Source organism: Ciona intestinalis, chromosome 1, assembly GCF_000224145.3.
Source record: "Ciona intestinalis chromosome 1, KH, whole genome shotgun sequence".
NCBI lineage: Eukaryota > Metazoa > Chordata > Ascidiacea > Phlebobranchia > Cionidae > Ciona > Ciona intestinalis.
This window is the reverse complement of record NC_020166.2, coordinates 7,363,650-7,380,326: the sequence shown is the minus strand read 5'-3', so window position 1 is coordinate 7,380,326 and position 16,677 is coordinate 7,363,650. Positions and strand designations below refer to the sequence as shown.

General features: G+C 35.4%; 2 protein-coding genes across 3 annotated transcripts in view; one reads left to right on the top strand and one right to left on the bottom strand.

Annotated features, from left to right (window-relative positions):
* The first annotated feature begins 1,366 nt into the window (after positions 1 to 1,366).
* On the top strand, positions 1,367 to 9,399 carry LOC100180613. 2 transcript variants are annotated; one of them, XM_026834210.1, is made up of 17 exons: positions 1,367 to 1,480; positions 1,701 to 1,835; positions 2,114 to 2,215; positions 2,592 to 2,680; positions 3,048 to 3,200; positions 3,795 to 3,947; positions 4,235 to 4,392; positions 4,836 to 4,944; positions 5,355 to 5,545; positions 5,942 to 5,990; positions 6,277 to 6,347; positions 6,616 to 6,661; positions 7,249 to 8,001; positions 8,146 to 8,261; positions 8,348 to 8,438; positions 8,717 to 8,797; positions 9,019 to 9,399. In XM_026834210.1, exons 1-17 carry the CDS (start codon positions 1,422 to 1,424, stop codon positions 9,132 to 9,134), a joined length of 2,472 nt encoding a protein of 823 aa, XP_026690011.1. In that variant the 5' UTR covers positions 1,367 to 1,421; the 3' UTR covers positions 9,135 to 9,399. The 2 variants fall into 2 exon arrangements, with proteins under 2 accessions (XP_026690011.1, XP_002128209.1); XM_002128173.5 differs by having other exon boundaries at positions 7,249 to 8,261.
* Positions 9,400 to 14,322: 4,923 nt separating this feature from the next.
* The window catches only part of LOC100182965 (leukotriene-B(4) omega-hydroxylase 2-like), a 5,000-nt gene continuing 2,645 nt past the window's right edge, over positions 14,323 to 16,677 (bottom strand). The window contains exons 5-9 of the mRNA XM_002122975.5: positions 16,547 to 16,662; positions 16,173 to 16,275; positions 15,626 to 15,842; positions 14,925 to 15,007; positions 14,323 to 14,519 (exon numbers count right to left, since the gene is read on the bottom strand). Coding sequence (XP_002123011.3) covers positions 14,351 to 14,519; positions 14,925 to 15,007; positions 15,626 to 15,842; positions 16,173 to 16,275; positions 16,547 to 16,662 — 688 coding nt within the window. The 3' untranslated portion in view covers positions 14,323 to 14,350. The remainder of the gene's footprint in view (positions 14,520 to 14,924; positions 15,008 to 15,625; positions 15,843 to 16,172; positions 16,276 to 16,546; positions 16,663 to 16,677) is intronic.

Below are 16,677 nucleotides of genomic sequence, written 5' to 3'. Positions count from 1 at the left end.
TTGACCTTTACGTGCGTCGTAGTTTGACCTTTACGTGCGTCGTAGTTTGACCTTTACGTGCGTCGTAGTTTGACCTTGACGTGCGTCGTAGTTTGACCTTTACGTGCGTCGTAGTTTGACCTTTACGTGCGTTGGAGTTTGACCTTTACGTGCGTCGTAGTTTTGACCTTTACGTGCGTCGTAGTTTGACCTTTACGTGCGTCGTAGTTTAACGTCCACGTGTGTCATAGTTTAACGTCCACGTGCGTTGTAGTTTAGCGTTCATGTGCGTCCTAGTTTCGTACAAAAGCAACACCTTCCTAAGAACATGCATGTTTCCTAAAAACATGTAGACCAACCAATTTTTCTCTATAACTTGCAATATCTTGAATACAGGCATTACTTTTGATTAAAACTGATCATTTCATATGTTTCGCTATAGTGACAAATATCGGTAAAATATCGGTATCGGTATCGGTAAAAGCTAAAAATATCGGTATCGGTGGAAAAAAGTGATATCGGTCGGTCTCTAGTACATATAATATAGATAAATTCCTCAAAATTACATAAAATCAGGTATGGTATACTCGGCTACCGACTAAACTAGTCGGTCGCGGTAACTATTGGTTACCGCGTTTTTTTAGTCGGCCGACTAAGTTTCTGTGCATTACTCATTACAGAAGTTAGTCGGTCAAAATCGACCAACTAAAAATTTTAGTCGGGCGACTAAAAAAGCAAAATCAAATTTAGGCGGCGACTAGTTTAGTCAGTAGCCGAGTATGCCATCCCAGGCCTCTATATCAAATGTTCAGATGTTAAAATTATTTTAAAACTAAATGTGATGAAGGATTGATATATAACTCTAACTCGAATAATATTGTTAGGTCAATTATATCTATGTAAATCAGTTTAGAATAGATTTGAGAAGGTTAAACAAAAAAAAGGATTGTAGTTTTTTAGTTTATGTTTTACAAAGATATGGAATAAACGTTATTTGCTTTTCTTTTTGCATGTTGTGGGCATGAGAGGCGTTATTAAATGTCACATGGATTTCTTATTTCATACATTGTATGTGTGCCCACTTATAGTTTCGTATGTTAATTGTTACTTTGTGGGTGTAAGTTTTTTGTTTTTTTCCATTATGATGACTGACAATTTGGACAACCCATCAGTAACCACTGGTTTGGATTGTTTAAAGCGTTTGGCAATGGTTATTAAGGGGCTTGCTTAAGGACACACACACCAACAATGGTGGAAGCACCGAGCTTTGAAGCCAGTATGTTTGGTTCATATGACATATGCTTTTACCACTGTGCCGTGGCACCAGACATATTTTGTTCTAGATTCTAAATGTAATTAACTTTTTATACATAAATATACAATGTGAAAACAGGTTGTTTAGGACTTACCCATATTATAATCTGAATGTTTATTTGAAAAACATGGAAAAGCAAATTAAACGAAACCACAGCTGCAAACATAAGATTTGTAGAAGAACAAGGTAACAATCATCACCAATGTATTTCACAGCATTATTTTCGAAAAAGTCTATTGTGTATCGGTGACCCAAACAACTGATCCAAGCAATTATAAGGTTACAAAAAGGATTTTTTTAAATATGAATATTTTTCCTCGAATCTCAAGCCAAGGTATTCATTAAACCTAAAAACTTAGAAAGAATAGCCTACTAAGTCTAACTTTCCATCATACACTCTGCAAAGGTATCGTAACTACAAGTTCTGCTATCTGCACATTCTTGATGACAAGTCAGCCCCCTTTACAACATGTCAATATATATCCAATGTTACCAAAAGAAAATGTTCGAATCCAGCGTTGAAACCAGATCGCAGCAACAGGTACGTTCAATGATTAAACATTGCTATTGTGCCTTAGGTGGTTTCCTGTGTGAACAGAAAACTGTTGTGTTACTTTCTTACTGTTTAATATATTTTATTCACATGTATTTAATAATGTTAGCTTAAGCCTAATTTTTACAAAAAAAGTTGCATGAATCCTCAGATATATAACTGTGAATTAACATTTTTTTCTTTGTGTTCTTTATTGTGCTTGAATTTGGGGCTGAAATTTCTTTGTTTTAAAATCAACTCTGATCTAAACCAGCCAACATTTCCAGCACCGTGCCTTGCTTATGTGAGATACACAACAATGCGAAAAGTCAAACCAACAGAATCAAATATCGAAGTCATAGAAAGAAGAATTCAAAGCTTGCTGACAGGTTGGAATTTTTGTGGCCACCATTTTCTAAACTCTTAGTCCTAAAGAATACATGACTAAATCAACAACTGGAAATCCTCACATTTCTTAAGACCCTTTCAAAGTTTTGCTTGCATAAATTCAAAAATTTTAACATTTGACAATCTGCCATTGAATTTTGGAATTAAGTCTCAGTTTAAATTCAAATACAGTAAATATACCATTTTTCAGATATTTTAGGTATTCCTGTTTTATATGTGGTTTAAGAATTCATGTGAAAAATATTGTTGCCGGCAAAGTTTACACAATTACCAATTATTAAACAACACACTGCATTTACAGTTGTTATTGTTAAAGCTTAATTTCAATGTCAGTCAACAAAAACTGTTAATTTGCAGAGACTACCAACCAACACTTCTTCAAAAACTTCGTAAACATCATAAAAGCAATGATGGTGAAGCAAAACATAACACAGATGATGAAAGCGGTAAAATAATCTCTTTTTTAATATTCCCCACTTTTAATATAATTTTATAAGTCTAAAAGTGTTTGTGCATTTTGTGAATTTTGTATGGGTATAAAGAATCACACTGTTTTTGTTTTTTTAAGTATTATATTTTGTTTTACCTATATATATAAATTCTAATATAGATACATTGTCACCAAAGTTTAACAAAGCGATTTAATTGATTAAAAATGGAAATGGCTGCGTAACAGTTTGTAGTTTAAAAAACGCTTACTGTTTAATCTTAAGTAAAAAAACTACTTTTCAACTAATAGTAGTCAGTGCTCATACCCTATTCCAAATTATATGCAAGTTAAAATAGCCCCATATTTTCAAAATACATTACCAGGACAACCATATGACTTGGCAATGGAACAATTGGAACTCGACACATATGAGAACAGACAGTGGGTGACGGGACTTTCTACAAGCTGGAAATCGGGAGAAGCAGATATTGATGTAGATTTGGTTGAAGATTTGAACAACCCATTAAAATATGCAGGTGGGGGGGGTGGGGTGGTTAAATTAAGTTACCCAGCTATTATAACCAGTAGCAATTGTCTGCATCAGAGGTTCTCAACTTTCATGTTGGTCCGCCAAATATATAACAATTTACTTCACTTTGCAGAAATTTCAATACAACCTCATATAACACGTACAATATCAAAAAGTCAGCAACAAATTTCTCATTAAATTGAAGTTTTCATTCTTTGCTTTTGAGTTGCATACTTTTGTCGTAATTACATTTTGGGGTAATTTAGATTTTTAAGTTCCATCAGTTTGAAAATGTGTTTTAAAATTTTATCGCTGCGTAAGCTAAAAAGATTAAGAACCACTGGTTTACATCATAGGCACCAAACTTTAGTGGCAAGGTTCCAGGGTATGCAGGCCTACCCTGGATTTGTTCGCATTAATCAATTAATCAGTAAACATTTTTAGAACCAATGATGTGAAATTTGTTTTATATTTTGTGTTTCACTGGATTGTGTGTCTATCCTTGCCTTTAGCTATTCCTGCCACCCAACTTTAAAAGATGGGCGCCTATGCTGTTAGTAATATATTTTGTTAAAATGCTGAACAGCCAAGCTTTTTACAGGAGCATACACTGCAGAGGAAGTGATTTCAATGTCGAAAGATCGTTTAGTTCGATTGCAGTCGTTATACATCGATCAGTTCAAACATCTTCACCGAACACTACAAGAAGGGAGGAGAAAATATTTGGTTGATAAATCCATTGAAGAACAACAAGGTTAGAAGTTGTGAAAAAAATAAATTTCTTTGTATTGTTATGCACCTACTTGATACTTAAAAGTCAAAGAGTATCAAAAAAACTAAAAAACTGTAAAATCAAAGCACCCAATTAGTTTGAAACATTTTACAGTATCAGTGTAAATCTCACATATTTATCTCGGAAAAGTTTTAAATTTGAGGCTGATTTGTTTTACTAATTGCCCCACAATTTCACTTATGCAGCTTGTTTATATTTTTTACAAACACTTCCTAATATGGAGATAAAAATAAACTCCTCCCTCTCAGGTTCCTCTCACTCATCCTCCAAACAACTCTCCTCCAGGAGCGAGCATCATCATCTCCACGAACTCAAATCCCTCGTTGGATTCCGAAGAAGATCAGGAGAGGAAATTCTTCTCCATAAAAAGTTGAAAAAAAGAAGACTTGAGATTACAAAGGGAAAAGTGAGTTTTTTTGGTGATTTAAATTGTGGAAAATTTTTTTTTTTTTTGGTGCTCACATTTTTACTGAAAACCTATTTTTTTGAACGAAATAATTTTTTCAAAGATTTATAACACAAAATGATTCGATTTTTTGTACAAACTGGGAAATTATTATAATAGTAAACAAGTCATTGTTAATTCTACAAATTCAGCTCTAACTAATATACTTGTTGCTCAGCCATTCAAAAATATAATAGAATTGACAATAGTGAAGAATCCTCCAGTGCGTTATAGATTATGCTGTTGGGAAGTGTTAGAGGCTGGTAGTTAGGGGTCATTAGTTAGGAGTTAGTAGTTAGGGGTTAGCAGATAATGTAGGGGGAGGATTATTCACTAGCACCATAAAATAAATTGCAAATGCCCATTGTAGAAATTAGGTATCAATTTCACACATATTCATGCAGACTGTAATGCCCTTGGAGGCACAACCACACCGGTCAAGGTGTAGTCACGTGACCAAGAATACAAGGTGCAAATCAAGCTGCCTGCCATACACTAAATACTGCACTGCACGTAAGTTTTAAACATGAAAGTATTTGATTAGAATTACAGAAATATATATTCAGGTTTTAAATCTGGGGTGGCAGGTTGGGCAACACAATTAGGGCATTTTCTGCAATGCATTTTACCCAATTACAACATTACATTTTACCCAATTTTGTTTTACAGACCACTAGACCAGTATCTTTTATCATAAATGCTTTTCGTGCTTTTTTAATTGGTATTGTAAACTGTTATATATTAGTAAAAATGTTTTCTTTATAAAGTACACCATAGCTCTCAAATCATAAACCCCTGCCTCAATGGCTAATACTCTGTAACATAACTCTTACACATTAAACTTAAATTTTGACTTTTTCTTTTTGAGATAGCCTACCAAAAATATGTCTTTTCTGTCTTACTCCCCATGCATGCCTTTTCAGATATTTTGGAAGACCCGTTACAAATAATGTACAAGAAATGCAACTGGAAAGGCTGCACAATCCCAGTGTGTGTGATGTCATTAGAACAAAGCAAACAGAAAGCGCAATGCTTTTGTCCTGCTCATAGGAAACTGCCAGAGTTCTCACAGAAACTGGAGAAACTAGTGTCTAACATTGGTGAAGCTAATACTGTGAGTTGTCGTATTATAGCTTACATAGGCGCCAAACCTGGGGTGGCAGGGTAGACAGGTCCACCCTGGAGTTTTCTGCACTGCAGAATTCAGTACACAAAGCTATAGTAAAATTTGTTTCATAAGAATGCAGGTCCAACTATCCATACCTCCCTTATTTAAAAAGTTTGATAACTTCTATTATTTCCTCATATTGTATAAAAAAAAAACTGAAAATGCTGTAAAATGCCGGGATTTTAATATATTATGTTGTAATGTACCCAGTTTACTTTACATTTCTTAAGATACTGTTTTTAAATTAAACGCTCTTCTACAACGATAATTGGTCTTTTTATTGAAATGGAATGCTTTTCAATGTTCTTATTGTTCCACAATATTCAGTATATTTCATTCTAGGTTATTGTGACTGATAATGTTTCTGTGAAGGAGGAAACAAAGGAACAAGGTACTATATTTAATTGACAATACTGTGCTGTCTGTGCATAGCATTTAATTATTTCATAATTTAAGTCTGTGGTATTCCTAGTATATGATAACATAGTAACTTGTAGAGGTATATCTGATAGGGTGGCGGATTTTAAACAGTTTTTGAGGTTTCCCATAGGAAACTTAGTGTTTTACAGGGATCAGCCAAACAGTATTTTACATATTTAATATTGTGCATTTGTGCAACAAATTTAGGGTATTGCAAAATCTTGGTTTCTAAAACCAACTCCTCTCTTTTTAAACAGATGTAGAAATTGCTGAAGTGTTGGGTGATATTCTAACTACTGTAGAAGATGGATTGAATATCATTAACATGGTGGATTTTACATTACATAGAACTAGATACATTCATCTAATATAACATTTACTGTCATTTTTTTGTATATACAGTAACTCAAAAATTAAAGAAAAAAATTCAAAGATACTCAATAATTAAAAAAAAAATTTTTTTTTAAAACTAATTAAAAAATAGATGTTTCAAAATAATGTAAAATATTAATAAATCTGATTGTTCGTTTTAAAGCTAACAATAACGTTAAGTTAATTTCTGTGCTGGATAGAATAACATTATTATTTTCTTTCAGGAAACTTTGATTGAACCAAAGGAAGAAATGGTGAATGGTATTGAAGGTAAATAGTCAAGTTATTGTATTGAGTTCATTTGCTTATATGGCGAGGATATACTAAATGAAGAAAATATCACACTGCACTTGTAACATATTGTTTTGTTGTGTCTGTGCGCGCATTGAGTTATTACAGGCATCTAGGTTTTCTAGATAACCTTGGTCGGTCATTGTTCTTTAGATACGCTTGCATGCGGAACATTGTACACTCCAGGCTAGATCTTTTAAGAAAAAGTGTGTGATTGAGAAGTGTTTTACACACCCAATGCCATCTGACAATTTATGATATGGGTGCATTATTGTTTACTAACATATATATATGGTGTATTCATACAAATGTTAAATGCTGTTCAGTTATACTTTAGGTACCTGTATTTAAATATGAGAAAAACATGGTATATTAAAACATTGTAAAATAATAAGAAATCCACACACAACAGATGATATTAAACAATACTTACACTATATTATATATATACCGCATTTCATCATTTTGTTAAAATGCTCCTTGCTGTACAAAAAAAATCATTGATGCAGTTTCTTTCGTAAAATATTTAACTAATTATTTGATGTAGTGAAATAATAAATCCACAGATGACAAGGAAGAAGTGATCCCAATACCTCCCCCTGTGGTTGATGATACACCCATGATCTTAGTGGAGGAGGACTCTATGGGTGTTGAGGAGCATCAGGTTGAATCTCATCCTCCCATGGATGTGGATCCTCCGGAAGATGTTGATTTTTCCAAGAGTTCTTCCGTCATTAACTCTATTTCAACGGGTCAGCTCTTCATGGTTAGTAATTCACCAGATGAGGGAGCCCTTCACCTTGAGCCGTTGATTCCGTCGCTGTCAAGCCATGGCCACACGGTGTCAGTGTTACCTTCCGAAAACAATAACGACTCGTGTGAAAAATTTTTGCGAGAGAAAGGCTATGCGGAAAATGCAGAAACAGAAAGTCGGCAGAGCGTAACACTCGAAATCGGTGATGCGAAACAAAGTAAATCGATAGAAGCAAAAGTTCAACACCAGGGGGCAATAATATCGGTGAGCAACGAACGAACAAAATATGAAAAAACTTCCAAGAAAATCGTCACAACCACTCTCGTACCCCCTGTTGAAACGAAGCGGGAGACATCTGATAAGGAAGAGCATTTGGAGGAAGATGTTTCAACCGCATCCAATATTTCGAGGATTCCTGTTGAATCACTACCCCCACCAAGTGGTAAGCCACCACCACTTGCGTTGCTGCCGAGTGTTAAGTTAAATATGAAGACAGTTCAATCACGTGAAACTTCATCATCAGTTCATATGATCCAATCATGTGCTGATCATAAACTTCAATCACCTGAAACTCTATCACCAGATCATATGATTCAATCACGTGAAACTTCTTCACCAGATCATATGATTCAATCACGTGAAACTCCATCATCAGATCATATGATTCAATCACATGAAACTCCATCATCAGATAATATGATACAATCATGTGAATATAATGAACCCAAAACAGATGAAATTTCCAAAGTACAATCACCTGTTCATGATGAAGCTGATTCATGTGATCATGATGAGCCAATAGTTCATAAAGATGAATCATCACAAGTGAGTTAGTTTACAAACTGTATCTTAAATTTGCAACAATTTAATGGAAAATAGTAAAATTTATTATATTATATAAATACAAACAGGTTCCACCAACAACCAGTGATGAGAAACTGCCTCCCACATGTGAAGTTTCAACGCTGGTTTCAACTTCGAATCAAGATGTTGTTACAACAGGTAAAACTTTTTAAAATCAAATGTTAGATGTTGTATGTAAGTCTGGTTGCAATTGTTTTCATACAAGAGCCATTTAAGTAGCTATAATGTATCTTTGTATGTATGTTGTAGCATACATCAACCTCAAAATTTGATTTTGCTTGTTACGTGTTTTCAATCACTTGCCCTGATTCTGCAAATTGTTGTTTAGGCGTTGTGCTATGTATATTAATTTTGGAAAAAATACTGATTTTCCTTATGAAATAATACAAGCATTTTAATGGTTCTCTCTGTTTCAGACCCTATACCCGATGTCAAGCCACCAAGAGAGCAAAACAAAGAAGACGAATATCATGATTCGTCGGATTCCTCTATGCCAGGTTAGTTTAGTTTTAGAATTCGCTACCCAAAAATAAAAAAAATTAATAAATTGGTTGCGAAAAATCCAATTGTGCATTTTTTCTCTTAACTGAAACAAAACAGAATATTTTTCAAAGCATTATAAGCTTATTTAAACAAGAAAAACTGTATAATATAGAGTGCAGCATACTGTATCCGACAATTTGTAGTGTTTGTAACACAGAGATTTTATATTTTAAAGCCTCCCCTGCCAGCAAGAGTGTTTCGCCGATGGGTGGCGATCGTAAGCCGTCCAGCGCTGACGAGGAAACAGCTGTTGCTTCTCTTCTGTCTCTCTGCAGCGCGACCGAGCGATGACGTTATAACAATGAATTGTGACGTCCTAATGCGACATGGTGACGTCATAATATCGACATGTTAGTAAAACTCACACCAACACCTGCATGCATTGAAACGCACGGCCACATTTGAAAATATTTTGTTTTATTTATTCGGGTGTGTTCGTATGATCTTTTCACCGAGTACGTTCTTTGTAAATCACTAAACCCGCTATTTTGGCAGGTGTACTACACTTTCAAAGTTTGTTCATTTTCTGTTTTATTACAAAAAAATCGTCGCCCGTCATGAAAGTATAATTTATCGTCGCAGTTTTTCCCGACGCGTCTTGAGTGTCACTGTGTTAAGTTATTATTATAGCAAGTTAAGGTACGCGGATAGTTAAAGGACATGGTTGACACACGTTAGGGCAAGATGCGCTGCAGATATATTTAAGTATCTGTCGTCCACGTATGTTACATGACCGTCTGTTCACCAGTCGACGACATTGAGAATGGAGATCTCTGCATTCCCCTGTAAGTTGGAATAAGGTAAATTTTTATTATATATAGTAGGGTAAAGGAATATGGGACACCTTTGGCACATAATATCCAAATATCCTGATCGTGTTTAAAACAATTAACAATGGTCTATGGGAGTCGTGAGGATATGGTTTTAAAATTCATTGATTGTTCTTTGTTTACTACCAAATGAGACGAGAAAACAGAATGAAGGAGTGTCCTATCTTCCCCACCTTACTGTATAGTTATTAAGGTAATATAATAAAGTGAGGTAAGTTGGGACATTTACACACTTTGTTAACCGTATTTGTGGGTGCTAACCGTGGTGCACTGTCGAGACCTTACTTGCTAATTGTTCTCTTGTACTCTATATATACGACTACCGCAGCGCTGGATTACAGTGAGAACCTACTTCCGGAAACGCGAAAAATATTTTATTTTAACCGTGACATTGTATGAAGGACACCCTAATTCCAGATTGCAACGAAGTAACGAACGTAATAGCATGGTCAAGTCTACTTAAAGTTAGGGAAGTTTTGCTCAAAGAAAGTTTAGCAGTTATCAGTTAACATGTTGTTTTTTATAACAAGCTAAAGAACATTTGGCCTCTCAAGGAATTTGTATAAGCAAGCTTGAACCATAGATTTTACAGAACACAACTTACGACAAGTGCCTGTCTTTACCAGGGAGAGACGTCGCAGTAAAATATCAGGTTGTCCGTTTGTAGAAGTGGCAAGGAAAAGGCAGGAAATGAAGATTAGTAAAAACCTGTAAATATATTTGATTAAAAAGGGAGTTGTGGGTTACGCTATTTGTTGTTTAATATGTCATGCATAGTAGAGTCGGGACGATAGGACACCTTTTCATTCTATTTTCCCGTTCCGTTGGGTAGTAAACAAAGAACATTCAAAGAATTTTAAAACCGTATCGTCACGACTTTCATAGACTGTTGTTAATTGTTCAAAGATGTCCCATCTTACCCCAATAGTACTTTCTGGTATAAGACCATGGTGAAACATCTGCGTAAAGGCAATTATTGGAATAAATCTTTAAATGTACGTTTACCATCTGTTATAGCGTAAACATTCACGAAATAGCTAATGGATGCGGTCAAAAACAGCATTTTTCTCAAACCACAAATTTCATATTGTGTTTTTTTTTCTTTGTGATTTCTCCCACAGCAATTGTACGTTACACTCAGTATAGCAATTTGTTAAAATTGTAGCGGAATATTTTGCGAGCGGGTATGTAGTCTAGTATCGCCCGAGGGGTCAGACGAACTTACTACACAATTGCAGTTTATGAACACCAGTGTTGGTACCTATGATAGTAATGTGATATTTTCTGTGGATTATTATAAATAATGTATTCGTTATTTGCGATGCTAAAGAACCGCTTATGGGTTTAGAAAGCAGGTGTCCTATTTCTCATATTATCCAACGTGGCGAAATGCGGAACCAATTCGTGTATAAATGACAACAGTGAACCGGGTCGAATAGACATATTTGTTTCCGAAGTCAAAGAAATCCGTCCCTTTACTCTGTAACCTATGCAGGTTAACTTGCTATAAGCGTGTCCGCGTTTCGTAATCAGCATCAACGTTATAATTAGTTGAAACGCGGTTTCGGAAAATACAAGACTTTTTTGATCTGAAATGTCATGGGCCGTAGGTAATTTTTACTCAAAACCCGCTAAACCTGGAAATATGCGGCACTTAGGTGACGTATATCATATTCAAATCCAGCATGTTATAATTAAGCACTTACATGGTTGTTGCTTTCATCTTGACCGCTACTGATGTATATGATGCAATCGAAAACGAAAAATTAAAATATTAGTATATTACAGTTATTCTTACAATGTTGTACTGAAAAAAAACATGATAAAAAAAGACGAATAAACGAAATCACAGTTTTAACCTATTCACTGTCTATTAATTTTTCTTCCTCAATTAAACATGGTAGGCCGGTAGGGTGAGGGAAGATCGGGCATCTTTAGCACATAATATCCAAATGTCTTGATCGTGGTTTTAAACAATTAACAACAGTCTATGGGAGTCGTAAGGATACGGTTTTATAACTCTTTGAATTTTCGTTGCTTACCAATATAGGGACAGAGAAATATATAAAAAGGTGCTCTATCTCCCCCGCCCCCCTCATACTAAACAAATAACTATAGTCTTGGGCAAAGTCTTGGGTGTATATAGGTGTAGTCTCACAAACACATTTGCATTTAGCAAACCACATTTACACGCGTACAACCTGACGTATTTTCCGAACACTGTGTATGGCGTTTAGACACTAGTATTGCATGCATTATAGCTGAATTGCGCACAATATTTGCTGATTTGCGTACAATATGTAGCTGATTTGCACACATTATAGCTGATTTGCGCACATATAACTGCGCACATTATAACTGATTTACGCACATATAACTGGCTTGCGCACATTAGAGCTGATTTACGCACATATAGCTGATCTGCGCATATTTATAACTGATCTGCGCATATTTATAACTGATTTGCGCACATATAGCTGATTTGCTTATACATTTACTTAAATCTGCCTACCAACAACTAAACCTGCTAACAGTTACACGTTTTATAACACATTCCCGATTCACGCAACTCCCAGTTTTGAAAACTTTTTCAAAAAAATCCAATATCTAATTACAGACTGATCCCGCATGACTAATATTTAATTCGCCAGTGACGTCATCACTCCTCACTTTCATGACAGTGTGTCTTTATGACGTCACAGGCAAACAGCGTCTGACAGAGATCGTTATCTGTCATAGATACAAACACAAAACCAAGTTAACACAGAACATGGACTGCCTTATACACAATTACGAACAATAGTAATCACTCAGCTCTTGTTTTCAAGACTTGTTATTCCTTGAAAACCCCGTGTTTTTGTCATAAATGTCAAATTACAAATAGTTTGTTTATAACCTCAAACGTAACGCATATATTTTGCTTAGTGTTTGTTTTCTTATACTTGAGGTTAGTTACTAAAGGTACGAAAATGGAAATGACAGCGGTTTATAACTTTTTCCTTCTTTATGAAAAGTGTTTATTTTTAACTTTTGCCGGATAATACAAACCCAGTAATTTCAGGCGCTATATTTTGGTAGTTTAGCAAGTGGTTTACTGCTCAGATTTAATCTGTAGTAGGGTGGGAAAGATGGAGCGCCTGTTCATTTTATTTTCTCGCCTAATTTGGTAATAAACAAAAAACTTTCTAATAATTTTAACCTCACAACTCCCATAGACCGTTGCTTACTGTTTAAAACACGATCACGATATTTGAATGTGCTAATGGTGTCCTATCTCCCCCCACCCTATACTATATAACAGCCATAGCCAAGCCAACTAACTGATATCAGCCGAATCTAACATTAAACCGCAAAATAGCATGCAGCCGCCTCCACACCGCTTGTTTATCAACAAAATCAAAGCCAAGGTATCAATCGTTACATTTCACGCTATAACGCCCAACCCTTGACCGCTTAACCTTAAACGCCAAGCCCAACGTGTGATATACAACTGCGCTAGATGCATCAAGACTTGGTTGAGGTTTTTTTTAAGAGACCTCCATTTCGCCCGTAGCAATATATAAGCGTTCATGTTTTCCGCTCGTTGTGTTTATGCAGATTAACCTTCACGCCAAAACTAACATTCAAAATATACAGCGGCCCCTAAGTAATTTAGGCCTCGATCGCCTGCAGGTTTCCCCGTAAAATTAGAATAACATTTTAGAATATGGTCCAAGTGACGTCATGTTTTATTACGTCACGACACGTGACCATCTCGTCTCATTGGATACGAATACCTTCTAGAAATAAATTGTTTTATGCTGTAATATTAAAACTACATTCAATGATTTTTATCTGATACGCTTTATACGGTGCGACTAACTTTCAACACAATAGTGACGTAAACGTACAAATCTCGTTCAAAATAGTAGGGTAGGTTTTAAGATGAGACATTTTATTTTATTTTATTTTCTTGATCCATTTGGTAGTAAGCAAAGAACATTTACAGATTTAGATAACCGGAGCCCTAAATCAAAACGAGCGTTGTTAATTGTTTAAAACTCGACCAGAAAATATGGTATTTAGGTGTTATCCCACCTTCCCTCTTGTACTGTATACATACGCAATAAAAATCCTATTTTATTACTAACGTAACTTTGTAATCTATAAAGAACAAACACCTATCTCTCAAATAAAACACACATATACACGTATACTCGCATACAAGCTAAACAAATTCAACTTAATACCGGAAACCGTGGTAATATCTAAAGCGTATTGCTTTAGCTTATTTGGTCATGCTTAACCAATGATTAAAATTTAGTCAAGGATTAGCAGAGCTGGCGCCCCTCCAAGTAATTATGTTTCTCCAAATAGACCGCTCCCTGTTGCGGCATGCAGTACTTACGTTTTAAGTAAACCTACTTTAGCAACGACCTCCACAAAGTAAATAAATAAAACCCTCAATGTCTCGGTGGTGCTGGGTGTAATTTTCGTGAGAAGTCAAATTGCGACGAACAGACGCGTGCCCATTTCATATATGCCTACGTGCTTAATAAACGACGATGAATTTAGTATGCGACGTAGTTAATTCTACCACGTATTAAATCGCTGACATTATTAATAATGAAGGTGCCTATAAAATTAATGAAAACATTCCTATCAACATATAACGATTCCGAAGCCGTTTATTGACTTTTAAATTTTCCTTATTTTAATCATGATTCCGTTGGTTGACCGCAACACCAAGGCCGTCTCCATTACGGTGTCCGGAGTGTCATCGTCGATGTATAATTCGTATTTTCTTATGATTTGCCCGACGGCAATCTTCATTTCGTTCATGGCAAAGTTCTGTCCAATACAGTTCCTAAAACGAAGACGGTATAACTTGAACATTGCTCGACTTTAGCAGGTTTTGCTACATTTCTGTGGCTGTATTATAACGCAAGTGATATTCTAGCCAAGCTATAGTCACCAAAATTGGCTTAAACCGCACTTCGTTAAACGACGCAACACTCGGCTGCCGTCATGCGGTTAGGAAAATTGAGTTATTCCAGATTTAAAACGTGTTTTTTTCGTGAACAACTGGTATTGATATAAAAAATATAAAACGCGATAGGCCTAATATTTTAAATGAAAATATTTTAAACTTCACCAATAAATATAAAAAGGCAATATCGGCAGAAGTGTTCACAAACAAAACACATAGCGAAGCTTGCTATATTACAACAGCATTGCAACACCCTTTTGTAAATTACGACCGTGATTTTACCTTGAACCTGCCGAGAAAGGAAGGAAGGCGTGAGGCGACCGTTTCTTTATGTTGTCCTGGGTAAATCGATCTGGGTTAAAGACCTGTGATATATTGTAGTGTTATTGTTAAGTAAGTTAATTCGCCAACAACAAGCTTTTCGTTGCTTTAAACCCCATAACTTGTGATTATATTAACCTTATGATTTCTTATAGTTATCGTTTTATAGTGTTGACGTGTAAGATGGGATAGTGTTAACGCCTACATGAAAATGTAAGAAAACGGTTACACTATTCTGTAAATGTTCTTTGTTTATTACCAAATGGGACGAGAAAATAGAAAGAAAACGTTTCCCATCTTGCCCTACCTTTCTATATAAATTTCCTTTCTAGAGAGTTTAATAAAAAAACAACTAAGCCCTGTCGCTACAAAGGTAAATTAGAAGTTTAATTTTACAGCAGCGTAAATGGACCATGTACATATAACAATTTCGTAAATTTTTATTAATATAGTAGACTGGGGAAAGACGGGACATCTTTAGCACATAATATCCAAATATCATGATCGTGTTTTAAATAATTAACAACGTTCTATGGAAGTCGTAAGGATATAGTTTTATAATTCTTTGAATGTTCTTTGTTTACTACTAAATGAGACAAGAAAATAGAGTTAAAACGTGTCCCATCTTCCCTCACCCTACTATATATACAGCAGAGATTCACCTCTGGTTCTTCCCATACATGTACATTCCTATGCAATGAGAAGATCTGGACTCCTGCGAACGACCCCTTCGCTAATGTAGTTGGAGGGACGTTATGAGTTTTGCTTTTAAAAGTCAGGGGTTGATCTAGTTGGCGACTAATTGCTGGCACCGGTGGTCGAATTCTTAGCGTTTCCTTGATACACATTGTCAGGTATTGTAACTTGGTCAGGTCTGACCTGTGGAGAAATAATGTGCCAGGAAATTATGGATTTGTAATATTTTAGGAAACTGCAGAACTTAAGTCTAAATATATCGAGCAAACTGCAGACGGTTCTATAACCGTGCGTTTGTATTTAAGTCGGACATAGTTTTGTATGATACTCAGATAGGCAGTTATAGTGCGGCAGAGGCATATAACTTTATTTAATCAACGTCTCTACTTATAATTTTGGTTTTAACAACTGTTGTTTTGCCGCTATATTCGTTTGAAATATTTCTAAATCTTCGCTACCGAAATCGAAGAGACAAATAAGAGTAAATTCATTAATATTAACATTAGTGATTACCAATCAATGTCTTCTTTGTCTTTCAGAACTTCTTCTAGTTCGTCTCTGCATTTTTGTTGATATTCTGGATGTTGAGCCAACATGTACAACGACCATGAGATGCCTGGAGTTTACCGTCATTAGGAAGATTCACATCACGTATGTTACTTTTTTATAATATGTTAAATTTTATACATAACAGGGTGGGAGAAGATGGAACACATCTTCCTTTTTGTCGTCCCATTTGGTAGAAAACAAAAAACATTTGAAGAATTATAAAACTGTATCATCGCAACTCCTATAGACCGTTGTTAATTGTTTAAAACACGATCAGATGTTTGGATAACATGTACTAAAGGCGCCCTTCTTCCCACGCATTATTATACTATTTTTACATTCTATATCCAACGTGCGCTTTTTAAAGTGACGCCAATAAGACCCCTCCGAAAAATTTAAAAAGCAAATTCCTCCACAATATACGGTGTATAACTGGTAAGCGACAACGAGTGGTCTGAATAACAATTCC